At 41.0% G+C, this 16142-nt stretch overlaps 1 protein-coding gene across 1 annotated transcript; it reads right to left on the bottom strand.

Moving 5' to 3' along the window:
* Positions 1-5760: 5760 nt before the first annotated feature.
* On the bottom strand, positions 5761-8882 carry CD93 (CD93 molecule). The gene has a single exon (XM_032220484.1). The coding sequence runs from the start codon at positions 8635-8637 to the stop codon at positions 6847-6849; it is 1791 nt and encodes a 596-aa protein (XP_032076375.1). The 5' UTR covers positions 8638-8882; the 3' UTR covers positions 5761-6846.
* Positions 8883-16142: the final 7260 nt, after the last annotated feature.

Here is a 16142-nt window from a genome sequence, read left to right on the forward strand (position 1 = left end):
CTAAGTACTAAGTGTGAAATACAATATGGCTAACAAATATGAAGCAATTGAGAATGTGATATTTCCATTTTTCTATATGCTGACAATCTTTTCCTGGGAACTATTACTCAAGCCTCACCCTGACAGACATCAGTCTCATTGGAAGAAAGAAATGACCAGTAATTTGAATTAATGTGGGCTCAACCACCATTCTATTTACTATGTTTGTATTCATACGTTGTGGGGGGAAATAGGAGGAGGAAGAAGTGTTATATGTTTCTCATCTTGAGTTACAGGTGGCCCTTGACGTATGACCCCAAATTAAGCGCAACATTTCTATTGAGACTAAGTGGGACAGTTGTTAAGTTAATTTTGCCACATTTTATGACCTTTCTTGCCACAGCTATTAAGTGAATCACTGCAGTTATTAAGTGAGTAACACCGTTGTTAAGTGAATCTGCCTTCCTCATTGACTTTGCTTGTCAGAAGATCACAAAAGGGGATCACATGACCCGAGAACACTGCAACCGTCATAAATACGAGTCAATTGCAAGCATCCAAATTCTGAGTCACGTAACTATGGGGATGGTTGTAAGTGTGAAAAATGGTCACGTCATTTTTTTCAGCGTTATTGTAACTTCAAATGGTCACTAAGCGAATGGGGTGTAAGCCGAGGACTTCCTGTGTTTCTGAAATAATAAAGCTGCGATTTTTTTTAAAAAAAAGGAAGCAAACAATAAACAAGCAGAGAATCTTTGAGGTTTTCTCTCTTTTTAGTTTTCATCAGCGGTGGGTTTCAAAAATTGTTCGAACCTACTCTGTGGGTGTGGCCTCCTTTGTGGGAGTGGCTTGCCACCCATGTGACTGGATGGGAGTGGCTTGCCGCCCATGTGACCGGATATGAAGATGACGACGACGCTTGTCAGAACCACCTTAAATTACCTCACACACAGCGCTGGCATGCATAAGAATATGATGTAAACTTGTTTTTTAAAAGTCATCTTTGGTTTGCGTTAAAACAACTTCAACACACGCAATGTTCTGATTGCACCACAAACGCAGTTGTCATCCTTACCTTTCACAGAGGCACTGAGTTTTATAAATATGAGCATGATAGTGTAGAATAATCATATCCAAGGACCAGTGGTGGGTTTCAAAATTTTTTGGAACCTCTTCTGTAGGTGTGGCCTGCTTTCCGGGTCCACTGGTGGAACCTCTTCTAACTGGTTCGGTATATTTGACGAACCGGTTCTACCGAATAGGTGCGAACTGGTAGGAACCCATCTCTGGTTTTCATGTACCCGAATATAACCATTTACTAAAGAGAAGGGTGTGGACCCACCTGAATTTAGCTCTTCCCAGGAATCTTTGGCTCTAGCTCAAAGCTGGCTGGGTAAGAGAAATAAGTACGAGAGTTATAGACTCTCATTGGTTTTAGAAAGTATATCTTTACTGCTGAAGCTTCAAGGTGACTAACAGCTGCAAATACAACAAAAGAACAACAAATAAAATCAACAAAAGAAAATGTAAAGAGCAACGAACACACAGTTGAAGGTTAGTTAAAGTTCAGAATAAGAAGGAGTTTACCTGTGTAAAAGGTATTTTACTGAATTTTGTATGGGTGACTTAACAATCTAATAGTGAAATACAATATGGCTAACAAACATGAAGCAATTGAGAATGTGATATTTCCATTTTCCTATATGCTGACAATCTTTTCCTGGGAACTATTACTCAAGCCTCACCCTGCATACCCAAAGAGCTTGGAATGCAATAATCATTGCCTGTGGCTATAACTATCTTCCCGCAGCAGGTAAACTTTTAAAACCCAAAGTACTAAGTATCGTACACAGTGTTGGACGTATAAGGATACCTATGCATTAGAAGCAGTGCAGTTTAAATTTATGAGACTTGCTCTGTTGCCAAGGGATGTCTCCACCTAGAGTCTGATGCATTTCTGTTGAGGGCCCACCAGTGGTGGGATTCAGACAGTTCGCACCTATTCGGGAGAACCGGTTGGTAACTTTCTAAGCAGTTCGTAGAACCAGTTGTTGGAAGAAATCTCATTTTGTTTTTTCCCACTTTCCAGGGCTAATCCTGTAAGGAAGGCAGGAAGGAAACATTCTACTGTTGGTTTGGTTTGGTTGGTTTATTAGATTTATACGCCGCCCTTCTCCCAAGGACTCAGGGCGGCATACAACATTAAAAGAAACACATAATACAAAAGTTTAAAAAAAAATAGAATAACCCAAACAAACTCAATAAGAATTGACAATAACATTTTTTAAAAAAATTGAATTAAAATTAACAATGGCCAATAATTTATTTTGTTTTGTTTAGGCCAGGCTGGTTTGCTGGAAAAGCCAACTTTTTAGGGCGCGTCGGAAGGATCGGAGGTTGGGGATTATACGAAGCTCCGGGGGCAGCTCATTCCAGAGGGAAGGCGCTCCCACAGAGAAGGCTCTCCCCCTGGGAGTCACTAGCAGACACTGTCTGGCTGACGGCACCCTGAGGAGGCCAACTCTGTGGGATCGCACTGGACGGTGAGAGGCTACCGGTGGCAGTAGGTGGTCTCACAGGTACCTTGGGCCTAAGCCATGGAGCGCTTTAAAGGTCATAATTAGTACCTTGAATCGCACCCGGAAGACAACCAACAACCACTGCAGGCCGCCTAAAAGGGGTGTAACATGGGAGCACCTAGGTGCCCCCATGATAACCCACGCAGCCACATTCTGGACCAGTTGAAGCCGCCGGGTGCTCTTCAAGGGCAGCCCCATGTAGAGAGCATTACAGTAGTCCAAGCAAGAAAGGACGAGGGCATGAGTGACTGTGCACAGAGCATCCCGATCCAGGAAGGGGCGCAACTGACGTAACAGGCGAAGCTAGTGTTGTTTCTAGCCTAATCTTTATTGACCTGCTTACAGAAACTGCCTCTCCGGTTAACCCTTATTACATTGTAACAGCTAAGGTGAAGCGCCCATCGACCTGAGTGACCTTGGGTTGGCCACGCCCACCCAGTCACATGACCACCAAGCCCCACCTACCCTACTGGTCATTAGGGTAGAGAACCGGTTGTTAAATTATTTGAATCCCACCACTGGGGCCCACTTAAAATATTGCAGGTTGAAGCATTAGCTTAAGTAAATTGTTGGGGGGGGGGAGAGACTCTTCAGACTAATTAATATTGACAGACAGACATCAGTCTCATTGGAAGAAAGAAATGACCAGTAATTTGAATTAATGTGGGCTATTTACTATGTTTGTATCCATACGTTGTGGGGGAAAATAGGAGGAGGAAGAAGTGTTATATGTTTCTCATCTTGAGTTACAGGTGGCCCTTGACGTATGACCCCAAATTAAGCACAACATTTCTATTGAGACTAAGTGGGACAGTTGTTAAGTTAATTTTGCCATATTTTATGACCTTTCTTGCCACAGCTATTAAGTGAATCACTGCAGTTATTAAGTTAGTAACACCGTTGTTAAGTGAATCTGCCTTCCTCATTGACTTTGCTTGTCAGAAGATCACAAAAGGGGATCACATGACCCCAGGACACTGCAACCGTCATAAATATGAGTCAATTGCAAGCATCCAAATTCTGATTCACGTAACTATGGGGATGGTTGTAAGTGTGAAAAATGGTCACGTCATTTTTTTCAGCGTTATTGTAACTTCAAATGGTCACTAAGCGAATGGGGTGTAAGCCGAGGACTTCCTGTGTTTCTGAAATAATAAAGCTGCGATTTTTTTTTTAAAAAGGAAGCAAACAATAAACAAGCAGAGAATCTTTGAGGTTTTCTCTCTTTTTAGTTCATGTACCTGAATATAACCATTTACTAAAGAGAAGGGTGTGGACCCATCTGAATTTTAACTCTTCCCAGGAATCTTTGGCTCTAGCTCAAAGCTGGCTGGGTAAGAGAAATAAGTACGAGAGTTATAGACTTTTCAAAGAAGGGAAATTTTATTGGATTTTTTTTTCCTGAAACCATGTTATAGTAGCCAGAAGTAAAAAAGGAGAGGAAAAGAAAGAGAGAGAAAAAAAAACATTTAATCACACCATTTTAAGATTCCATTTTCTATGAAATTTCCCACACCAGATAAAACTATAGACAGATAGACAAGACAAACTGATAGACAAAAGCAATATATAAGGCAAGATAGGGATGGTATATGTAGCATTCATTTCATAGTCCTGATGACTGTATTCATGTCCTAAGTAGGTTGCTGTTGCTTTCTGCTGGGTATGTGGCTGTTTTAATTTCGTCAGCATTTGTTTTACAAATTATGAGTCCCTTCACACCCACACCCCATTCATCCAAGGTGTTTATGGGATTTGAAGTCCAGCAATATCTAAATAGGTGCCGCTTGCTAACCTTGAGCCTACATTTTTTAATGGAAATTAATCTGGAGGGACATCTATATATTTTATAATAGAATACTGACTCCAATAGTACAGTTCATATGCTTTCCAAGACTGCATACATATAATCCCTCTTTTTAAAAGGAAAGGACTACATGACTCCGATCTCAGGATCTCTAAATTTCTATGTAGGATATTGATATTTTAGTTATATCTGGGACAATCTAGAGGAGACCTACATATTCAGTTTTTCCACAATGGAAAAAAGAATATTTCACCATTGGCCAATGAGTGGTGGATTTCATTCCTTTGTTATGAAAATATCATTATAAATCAGTATGTTGCAAAAAAAAAATCTAGGTTGAGTGTAGATATGTGTCCATGTGCATCACAATTGTCCTATATTAGGGAATCTGGATTTAAGTTGTTATTAGTTGTATTATGCACTTCAAGTATTACCCTTTCGTCTTCCTCTCTTTCCAGCAACTGTACAAAAAGAAGATAAGAAAATCCATTTAAAATATCCAGGCAGTCAGACTTCTGAATTTTCCTATGGCTTTCTTGATTTAACAATAGATTCAGCAAAGATGATAACTTCAGGAACAATTTTTTCCTCTGCATGCTAAGAACAGGATGTATCTGGTAGGTTGTGGCAAACTCATTATGTTAAGTTAGTTTGTGGTAATGTAGGACTCAATATCTTACATACATGGTTTAGTCCAGACTAAGCCATTTTATTTAGTCTTAGTGAAATTATTACTAGAAACCAGTGTCATTTCTAATATAGTTATTTTTGTTTCAAATCCATTCTTGAATAATATTATCAAAGTGGAGAGTGATGTAGATTTAATAGCAAAAACTACAAATTGCTTAAATTAATGTGTATTAGACATTCAATTAGTTATAGAAATATTTCAATAGAAGAAACGAAGGAGATTTTTAGAGGGAAATCTTGGCCAACAGCTGCAAATCAAGTATTAAAATTGCCACTCCTAAAAATTATTCTAATGTCAAAAGCTTCTGTAAATACTTTTTGCAGGGGGAGGGAGTTATGGAGATATTCACAATTTATTTTCCTCATCTCATTAAATAGTTGTGAATATATGTTCTAAGGCTGATTTATGGAATTCAAGATCACTATCAGCCTAAATAAAACTTTTAAAACCCTGCAGAAAATGGGATTTGGATAAACTACTAAACCAACCTTCCCTATGGACACTGCACTTATGGGAAAATGCCAGGAAGATATTCTGCATACTGAAATCAAATCGAATATAAAAAATGAAATCCTCTTAACATTTTGTAGTAGTTATCCCCAGGGTTGAACATAGACTGACCCAAGTTATTTTTAAAGAACTAGCCCTGAAAGAGAAATTTCAGAACTAGATGTCTGTAACATCTTTCTAAAATGTTGTCAGAATGAGGTATAAAACACACTTTATTGAACAATGTTAGGTTTTAATACAGTTAACTTTGAAATGGTTTCAAATTTTTGCTACATTCCCCAGAACTGTTTTCCTTCAAGCACCCAGTCATGAAATATGTTGGATCATAAGAGGCCTTTATATTTTTCTCCCCATGATACGGAAAGCATTAATGATGCTCCGGTTGGTCGCTGCAGCTGTTTCTGTTTCAGTGAGACTGAGTCATCCACAAACAATGCGATAACATTTAGCTTTGGGTGAGCAGCAAAACAGCAGAATCTGAAGCCTTAAGCAGGCACGCAGTACCTTTTTACTGAACCAAGTACAGCCAATTCAAGAGAAGTTAAATTTCAGTTCTGTGAATTCAGTTCCTCTGATTCCAAGCGAACTGATTTCTAGGGACCACAATTAGTTTAAACCCAAGGGCAAAAATGGATATAAGACTTCACAACTAACAAAAGTAATTTGAAAGATGATTTGACTGTGCTGTTATCACAGTGGTTTTATTGGGATTAGTTTAAGAAATATGCTTCTTTCCTTCTGGTCATATATTTTTTTTAAGGATTTCTACAAAGTTGGCATTGGAGTAGTAAGATAAAAACTGGATGGACATAAATATAGATGTTGCTGCTTAGAAAAAATTACCACTTGCTTCCTAGGCAAGAAGAGAAGGCTAACAAACAACTGACCATCCAGCATGTATGTAAAGTGGATTGCAAAGTCAAACATGTCACTGTTGTCAGAGATACAAATCTCGATAGAGTTACTCTTAAAAAGTTTTCTTTTTCTAGTTTCACCCTTGTGGCTTTGATGTAGAGGTGGGTCGCTCCTGGTTTGGCCCTGATCGGATGAACCAGTAGTGGTGGTGGCGGGAGGCTCCGCCCACCCACCCGGATGCTTCTGCGCATGCACACAAGCGAACCGATAGTAAAAAAAAATGGAAACCCACCACTGTTTTGAAGGTGCAATTGTAGCAGCCCTCTGGCAAAATATTACATGAAAAAGTTATCAGTGTACACTTTTTAAACATTTCAATGTATAACTTCCCCTTCCTTCCTTCCACACCAAACTCATATAACTGACTACAAGCCCTCCTTGCTTCCTGCTGCCCTGCTCTCTCCTTGATCTGGTACCCAAGAGTAATTATCCGTGACAGTCTTAGAATTTTTCTTGACTTCCTTGGCTTTTATTTTCTTGTAGATGACCCAAGCTAGGGCAAAAGACACCAGGAATAAAACACCCACACCGCCCAAGATAAGATATAAAAATTGCTTGGAGCCATGACTTTTCTTATCTATCCTCTCATCTCTGATGTGGGGTTTGTCCTCCAGTGCACTGCTGACCACAGGTGGCTGAAGGGTGGAATCCTGGGTGGCAGAGACTCCTACTAGCTCAGCTTGAAGTGAAGGATCAGTCAGCAGGGCTGGCAACTCCGAAGCAGGATGAATATCTGTTGGAATCCATTCTCCTCCCTGAGTGGATAGTGAAGAGGTGCTGCTTGTTGGATCTGTGAGACAAGAGATCCCATTGGGTGCCAAAATCCATCCGTCTCTACAAGAGCACCGGTAGCTGCCAACTTGATTGATGCACATATGTTCGCAAAGGTCTTCCTGACACTCGTCCATATCAAGGCAAGAAGAGCTATTAATACCTTCCAGCTGGTATCCTGGCTGGCAAGAGCAGTGGAAGGAGCCATGAGTATTTACACAAATCTGGTCACATGGTGTGTTCCTCGCACACTCATCAATGTCCTGGCATGCCTGGTGGTCAGACTCAGCAGGCATATAGCCTCGGTTGCAATGACATGTGAAGGACCCCTTGGTATTCACACAGATTTGTTCACAAGGACTTTGAGGCGCATCACACTCATTCACATCTATGCAGCTCCGCTCATCATCAGCCAAAATATAACCGGAAGCACAGAGGCATTGGAAGCCCCCGGGGTATGGTTTACACTGTCCTTGACATGGATTGGAGCTGCAGTAGTCCACGGGGACACAGGAAAGATGATCCCTTCCAAGTTGGTATCCTGAGCGGCATGCACATTGAAACAAACCCTTGCCTTGACCGAGACACTCATGTTCACAACCCCCATTGTTGTAGCTGCAACCGTAAGTGAGCGAAGCACAAAATGGGCCTGGGCTGCTCCATTCGGAGACATTGCTGTTCGGCTGTGGCTTGCACACAAGGAAGCTGTTAGGTATCTCCTCTCCTAGGGGCTCACATGCTACTTCAGCTGTGGAGCCAAAGGGTACAGTGACAAGGAAATCAGTGGCTACACCAAAAGGAGTACTGTAGCTGACCACGCCTGGCCCCGCCAGTACAAGTGGACGGCACATTCCCTGGAAACTGAACTTGCACAAGAAGCCTGACAATCCAGCAGTTGCACTGCCACAGAGGCTGTCTACCCAAAACAGTTCCTGAGATGAGAAGGGAGACCCCTGAAGGGTCACACACATATTTGACAAGCATGTTTCCCGGGGTTCCTGTCCCCATTTGGAGTAGTGGGTGTCCTCACCACCTGTCACCCAGCGGAAGCCCTTCAATGGACGATGTTTCTCGTAGCATTTGCCTTTCTTTCGGTGAAGCCCAATCCACAATCTTACCTCTGAAACTGTGCCAGCTTCTTCCCCTTCGGGCCTCTTGGCGAGCAGCTGTGGGACAAACAGAGCCTCCTCGTGGCTTTTCAGAGTCATCAGGTTACCTCCGTTGTCCTTGCACTTTTGCTGAGCTTCCATCCAACTCAACCGTCCAAAATTCAGTGTGTAGCAAGTGGTCCCAGAACACAAAGCCTCTACCTCTTCACTGGGCTCAACTGTCAGTCCCAAAAGAAGAAGCAGCAGCAACCGAAATACCTGCGGAGGAATCCCCATCTTTGCTGCATGAAGGAACAACCAACGGAGTGATTTCGTTGTGAGCTCAAATTCTATAAATGTCCGTAAAGCATATGCTAAGACAATAGAGCCCAGCTTGTTTGCCTCCCATATCCCTTTGGCTCAGTGGCTGCATCCTGTCTTGGTTGAGAGTCTTATTTGTCACCGGAGAGTCAAGTTTCCTGAGACAGTTTCATTGTCAACTGCAGTCCTTGTTGTTGTTCAGTTTGGTTTAACCTATGGGGATAGGAAACATCCCTTTTATACCCTCTCTCAATTTTCTTATTTTTAACCTAGTTCTTTTTCTTTTTTTTGATGTGAGAATCTTGGTGGAATGTACACTGCCTCCCCCCACCCCCCCATTATAAAACATCGCTGAACTTTCAAACAAACCAAATAGGGCCTTCCAGTTTTGGAGTGGCATTTTTTTTAAATTGTGATTTGGACGTAAGATGCCACATCTAGATGGAAAAACGTCGTACAGCCCTTCGTAATATTAACCTCTCATATTTATGATCTTGAAATAGAAATAAAACCCTTAAATAGAAATCGGGTCGTGGGAATGTCTTCATTTGAAAGGCAGCTATGCTTTTTAAGGGTTCAGAACTGTTTCCTAAAATAGTGTGAAATCCTCATTCAGCCAAAACTGACAGGACAGTTTCATTTCTATTGAATTTTAATGCTCACAAATTTTTTTATAAATCCAGAATTATTAACTTAGCATTTGAGATGTTGAGCAAACAGTAGTTTACTTCTGAGATGTGTGAAATTACATCCAATTTGCAATTTGCAATTTTAATAGATTTGTATGCCACCCAATCCTGAAGGACTCCGGGCGGCTTACATAAAAACAGTTTAAAAGCATTTAAAAAAGTTAAAATACAAAACAAAGATGAGTTAAAGGAGGGCACAACATACACTCGATCTTAATGGGGCTGAAGATCATTCTAGATCAACAGCCCCAGGCCTGCCGGAACAGCCAGGTCTTAACAGACTTACGGAAGGCCAAGAGAGTGGGGAGGGTCCGGATCTCAGGGGGTAGATCATTCCAAAGGGCCGGGGCAGCTACAGAGAAGGCTCTCCCCCGCGGACCCACCAGACAGCACTGCGCAGTCGATGGTATTCGGAGGAGGCCCGCCCTGTGCGATCTTATTGGGCACTGGGAGGTATGTTGCAGGAGGCGGTCACGGAGATATCCAGATCCTAGGCCATGTAGGGCTTTAAAGGTAATAACCAGCACCTTGAAGCGTGTTCGGAGACCAATGGGGAGCCAGTGCAGCTCGCGGAGGATAGGTGTGATGTGGGTGTACCTAGGTACACCCAGTATCGCTCGCACGGCTGCATTCTGGACCAATTGTAGTCTCCGAACACTCTTCAGGGGCAGCCCCATCCAGGCTCCAAACAAGATTCCTAAGTACAATACTGCAAAACTGGCTGTATAAATACCAGCACAGTTCTGCCTTAAGGTGACATAGAAATTTAGGAAGTGGCCTTAGTACTGAATTAGGCTGAGATCGACTACAGCCTTCTGAATGTGAGTTTACTGCAGCTTTGCTAGATTATAATTCCCATCATCTCCAGATACAAGCAGAATGGGAAGTATAGTTCAGTACATGAAGTGGGAACAGTATTTGCAATGGCTGCTCTGCCTTAATTGGCAGAATCTCCAGGAATTTTTTTTCCATGAATGTTTTTTTATTTTCCATTTTAATAACATATAATCACATGTATACTATACATAGTCAGTATCCTATAGTATTAAATAGTGATTACATCAGTTCCTCTTGTCATCAACGCCCCAAAAGATAAAAACCCTTTATTAGCTCTTCTGCTCTCCATACACCTCTTTCTTCTACCTCTCTCTTACCTCCTATCTTCCCTCCATCTTCCTTTCCTACTCTACTTCCCCTTCCTTTCTCCTTCTCCTCTCTCTACATTCCACTCCTCCTTATCCTCCTCATCTTCCTCCCTTACCCTCTCTCCTATCCCTCTCTTCCCATCTTTCTTCTCCCTTCTGTTTCCCACTCTTCCTCTCATTGGTGTATTTCCGCTTCCATATCAATATACTTAACATATCCTAGTTTTCAAGAAAAAATAAGAGAAGACAGTATACATGTGGAATCAAATTACATTAAAATCTAACACCTCTCGTCAAACCTAATATATACCCCTCGCTCCCACCCTCCCACCCTCCCACCCAACCCCCCCAGCCTTCCCTCCCCCGACTTCCCAGAACCCATACACGGTATGAATCTTTAACAAAAACAGTCTAAAATATATTGGAAAAAAGAATAGAAAATTGATAACATCTTTACATTGAACTTAGCTCCTCCTTGCTAAGCTAACTTTAAACAATTTATATCATTCCTGATCTTAATCATAAGCTATCTGGAATTTCTTAGTCCCATATTTATTTTGTATATAATCAATCCATTTTTTCCAGTCTCGTTTATATCTCTCGTTTGAGTGATGCTTAAGATATGCAGATATTTTAGCCATCTCGGCTAAATTTGTGACTTTCAATGTCCATTCTTGAATTGTAGGCAAGTCTTCCTTCTTCCAGTATTGCGCCACCAACAATCTAGCTGCAGTTATTAAGTGCAAAATCAAATTAATCTCTACAGCTGTACAATCAGTAATTATACCTAACAAAAATAACTGAGGAGTAAACTTTATCCTTTTTTAAAGAACATTTTGCATAATCCACCATATTTTTCATCCAAAATGCCTTAACCTTTTTGCAAGTCCACCCTTTAGGAATTTAGACAGCAATCTTTTTCAGCTCTGATCCTGGAGCTCCATGCAACAATGTGAAGAAAGACAATTTCAGAGATACACAACAAAAGATTGTTCCCATAATAAAAGATGGGGAAGAAAAGTTTCCCATGTGAAATGGATCAGACCATGCAGTGGGATGGCCGTACCAGAAGGTATAAGAAAAGCACTAAAGGAAATCTGATCAAAAACTAAAAGTACATGAGAATTGACATCTTTAGGAACCATTATAGAGAATCAGATGTTAAACATCTGGCAGTCAGGAAAGAAAACAAGTTCTGTTTCTTTCCTTTGTGGCCACAGAAATTCATTGAATGGAGTTTTTCGAAGCTATTGGATACCTGACTGTGTCTTTAATTATCCCCGTTGATGTTCTGCTAATATTGTGAATAGTTTTCATAATTCTTCATGGATTAAAAATCATGTGAATTAACATAGGCCTCATGTCCATCTCCCCTGTTTGAGTTTTTCTGTTGAGTGAGAAGGTATCTTGATCTTGTAGATTAGGGGGTCTAAGGACTTTATCCTTCCAGTGATTTCTGAAATTACTTTATACTGTCTTTGTCAGGAAAAGTTTTCTGAATTCCTAAATGAGTCAGTGGCGAGAGCTTTGCTTAAAAAGTCATATTTGAATCTGAAATAGTGTAATAAATATTGGCCCAAATCCAACATTCCACATTTAACATTTGATGGTACTATAGTCCCAGAGGCCCTGATCTTTAGATCCAAATTTGGTATGAAAATGACCACTGTAATCCTAATGGATGAGCTGTAAGGAACTTTGACCCTACTGATACATGAAGAACTCTGTGTTTTTAATATTACTTATCATAATGTTCTATTAGAACAGTGGTTCCCAAACTTGGCAACGTTAAGACTTGTGGACTTCAACTCCCAGAATTCTCCAGCCAGCAGAGCTGGCTGGAGAATTCTGGGACTTGAAGTCCACAAGTCTTAACGTTGCCAAGTTTGGGAACCACTGTATTAGAACATATAAAGAAGTTGCTGATTGGCTCTTTACCATTTGATTTTCCTGGATTTTGTTTCTACCCACAATCTCAATTGACAGATTTAGATGACACAGCCTTGAAGGACAGTAGGAAGAGAAAGAGCAACTACTCAAGCAAATAATGTGAAAAAAATGTTTCAGACAAATCCCTTCTGAATTCAGAGACATAGAAAATGTGTGCATGCGGGGGGGGGGGCATATTCAGACTTGCAAGATTCTGTTACTGTAGCTGTTAAAACAGGAGTGTCCAACTCGTGGCATCCCATGGTCACATGATATATTGTGACTTTTTTTGCCTTCGCTAAAATGGAGGTGAGAGTGGCCAGCACATGATGCATCCGGCCCGCGGGCCATGAGTTTGACACTCCTGTGTTACAATACAAGTCGTTCTGGCCTATACACAGAGGTGGGTTCCTACCAGTTCGCACCTATTCAGTAGAACCGGTTCGTCAAATCTACCGAACCGGTTAGAAGAGGTTCCACCAGTGGACCCGGAAAGCAGGCCACACCTACAAAAGAGGTTCCAAATTTTTTTGAAACCCACCACTCGTCCTTGGATATGATTATTCTACACTATCATACTCATATTTATAAAACTCAGTGCCTCTGTGAAAGGTAAGGATGACTACTGCGTTTGTGGTGCAATCAGAACATTGCGTGTGTTGAAGTTGTTTTAACGCAAACCAAAGATGCCTTTTAAAAAACAAGTTTACATCATATTCTTATGCATGCCAGTGCTGTGTGTGAGGTAATTTAAGGTGGTTCTGACAAGTGTCGTCGGCATCTTCATATCCGGTCACATGGGCGGCAAGCCACTCCCATCCGGTCACATGGGTGGCAAGCCACTCCCACAAAGGAGGCCACCTACAGAAGAGGTTCCAAAAATTTTTGAAACCCACCACTGACACACAGAGACAGACAGACAGACAGACAGTCAGACTCATACAGAGAGAGAAAGAGAAAGAAAGGAAGAAAGGAAGAAACTGCCGCACTGCCTTGAAGAACTGGCTCGCCCGTCAGGCCTGGGGATAAGGATTTCTACCCCGCCCGAATGTTGTATGCATGTTGCTCATTATTTTATTATGTGTTGTTGTCTCAATGTTGTATTTCCCCTTTCCCTGGTTTTCTGTGAGCCGCCCTGAGTCCCCTCAGGGAAAAGGGCGGCCTACAAATGCAAATAAAACCTAAAACCTAAACCTAAGAAAGAAAGAAAGAAAAAAAGAAAGAAAAAGTGAGAGAGAGATGAAAGGAAAAAGGAAAAAGGGACAGAGAGACAAAAGGAAGGAAAGAGAGAGAGAGAAAGAGAAAGAAAACACATGGCCGGCAAGCCACTCCCACCAGGTCACATGGCCGGCAAGCCACTCCCACAAAGGAGGCCACACCCACAGAGTAGGTTCGAAAAAATTTTGAAACCCACCACTGCCTATACAGCATTGGTTTCTTAGTCTGGTCTCCCTTATTGGGCTGGCATCATATCAGCTCATTTTCCCTTAACCTTTCAGTGCCTAAATCTATTGGAATGGGATGCTTCCCCATTTCATTTGCCAAGTCTTCTTAGTTAGAATTAATTATAGCATTGTTAACTGTTTATATCAGATATTGCTAATGTTTTCATTTTTTTTTATTGTTAGCTATTTTGAGAACCTTCTGGAAGAAAGGTGGCGGGGGTGGGGGCAAATTGAAAGAAGAAATAGGATCAGTAAGGGCTGAAGTAAACGTTACTTTTATTGTTCAATTGGCTCACATTGGTGCCAAAAAGTACACCTTTATCTTTGTAAAGCAGAGGTGTTTTTTAAATAAAGGGATTACAGCTGGGGAGAGGAAAGTTTAAGCCTCCCCTAAGTAACTCAAACCAGTATCCAGCTAAAGCAACTTGTTTCAGATAGCACAGTAAGTTAGGATAACTAAGAGCTTACACAACCTCTTTTTAGGGCATTATTTTTCAAAGGGAGTTTTGAATCACGTGTTGAGAGGAAAACTCCAAGTTACAAATGAGGCTGGGATAAGACAAGGGGCAGATCTTTAGATGCTATTAAATTTCATTCTGGCTCATGTAATTACTCCACATATATTTAATTATTTGCTCTTTTAGGGTTAAGGTTCAGGACAGGGTAAGAGTGAGAGTCCCATATGTTTTGAAGTTACTATATTTGGCTATAAAAATCCAAGTGATCCTCAGATGACATACAGTAAGAGATACAGAAAACTGGCTATAGAAGCACCCAGCATCTCTGAACAAAGTGCCACTCCAGGAGCAAATGCTGGAGAGGCCCTGGGAAGCAGGCCTCTTGTTTCTACGTCATATAGGAGGAGCTGGATCTGAATAATTAAGCAACACCTTTCAAAGAGTGCTGATGAGCCCATCACCATCTTGTCCACCAAAAGCTGTTAGGTTCTTCCAAGCCAATTTGACAGTTCTAAGGAACAGCTAGGCAGATAAGGGCAGATTATGAATCTTCAACCCCTGCAAATCCAACAAAAACAGTATCATGATTTCAAAGGTGGTGCTTCTTCAAGATTACACACTTTTTGCAACACATCCATGAGTAAATGAAAGCTAAGTTATACATGTGATTCCATTAATATATTTAGCCCTTTCACTATCCCAGAGGCTTGGCAGAAAACTGCAGAGAAGCATAGTCATTGTTGCAACGAGACCAAGGATGCACATGTGGGTGTATCTCTGTGTTGATATATGAGTGGTCAATGTGCAAAATCTAGGAATGTTGCACCATACATGATTCATTTTGCAGATAAGAGTTCTATTAATAATGGGGTAATCTTAAGATACAAACTGCCTATAAATCCTGATGAGTCAGAATCTAATTTCAGGAGAGACACTACAATCAACATGTGTTCCCCAACTCACTGACGGATTTGTTTCTGTTTGGCATTACCTTGAAATTATCACTGCTTTCTACATCATGGAAACAGCTGAAAAGAATCAAGCATATCTGGGGCTGATATTTCTGTCTCCCCATTTAGCATATTTTTACTCATATTCGTATACTTCTTGGTGTCCTTGAATGAGCACAATTCTTGGGACAGTTATTTCCTGACTGATCTCATATATGGAAGCACGAAGAGATTTCGTAGAATGGCAGTGATAAAATCTCTGCTGGCAACTTACTTGAGTTTTCTGAAAGCTGAATAATGCAATGAGGCTGTTGTGAGATGATGACTCCTAATGACTCCTTAGTTACTTCTTAATTCTGACTTGATATGGGGAAGATAGAAATCGTAAATGTGTTTATGTATTGCGTGTATGTCATTCTACTAATGAAAGGGGATGAGCGAGAGAAATTTTCCATTCTCATGCCCAACTTAGTAACATTTCCCTGCTGCCATTATGAAATCTGGAGAAAATTCTTCTCTGTACTGTACTCTTCCCTGTTTTTTTCCCTTTTCTGAAGGCTGCAAAGCAAAAATAATTTTCCAGGGTAACCTTAAGCTCTCTCATTTTAAGGCAAGTGCTTGTAGACAGTCTTTGTGCTTACCTTGGGAAAACTAACACATTTCTTTTTAATTTAATAATGGTGAACTAAATTTAGCTCTAAATTAAAATAAATGTTTGAAAGATTTTCTCCAGATAAAGACCAATAATCTATTTGATATAAGATTCCCCTTTCCCCTCCCTCGTTCTGGTGGAGTTTGCAACAGGGAACTTCCTGGATTGTGCCCCCTTGCTTTATCTTGGGGAGACAGCAAATTCTCTGTAATC

The sequence above is a fragment of the Thamnophis elegans genome, chromosome 6 (genome assembly GCF_009769535.1).
Source record: "Thamnophis elegans isolate rThaEle1 chromosome 6, rThaEle1.pri, whole genome shotgun sequence".
NCBI lineage: Eukaryota > Metazoa > Chordata > Lepidosauria > Squamata > Colubridae > Thamnophis > Thamnophis elegans.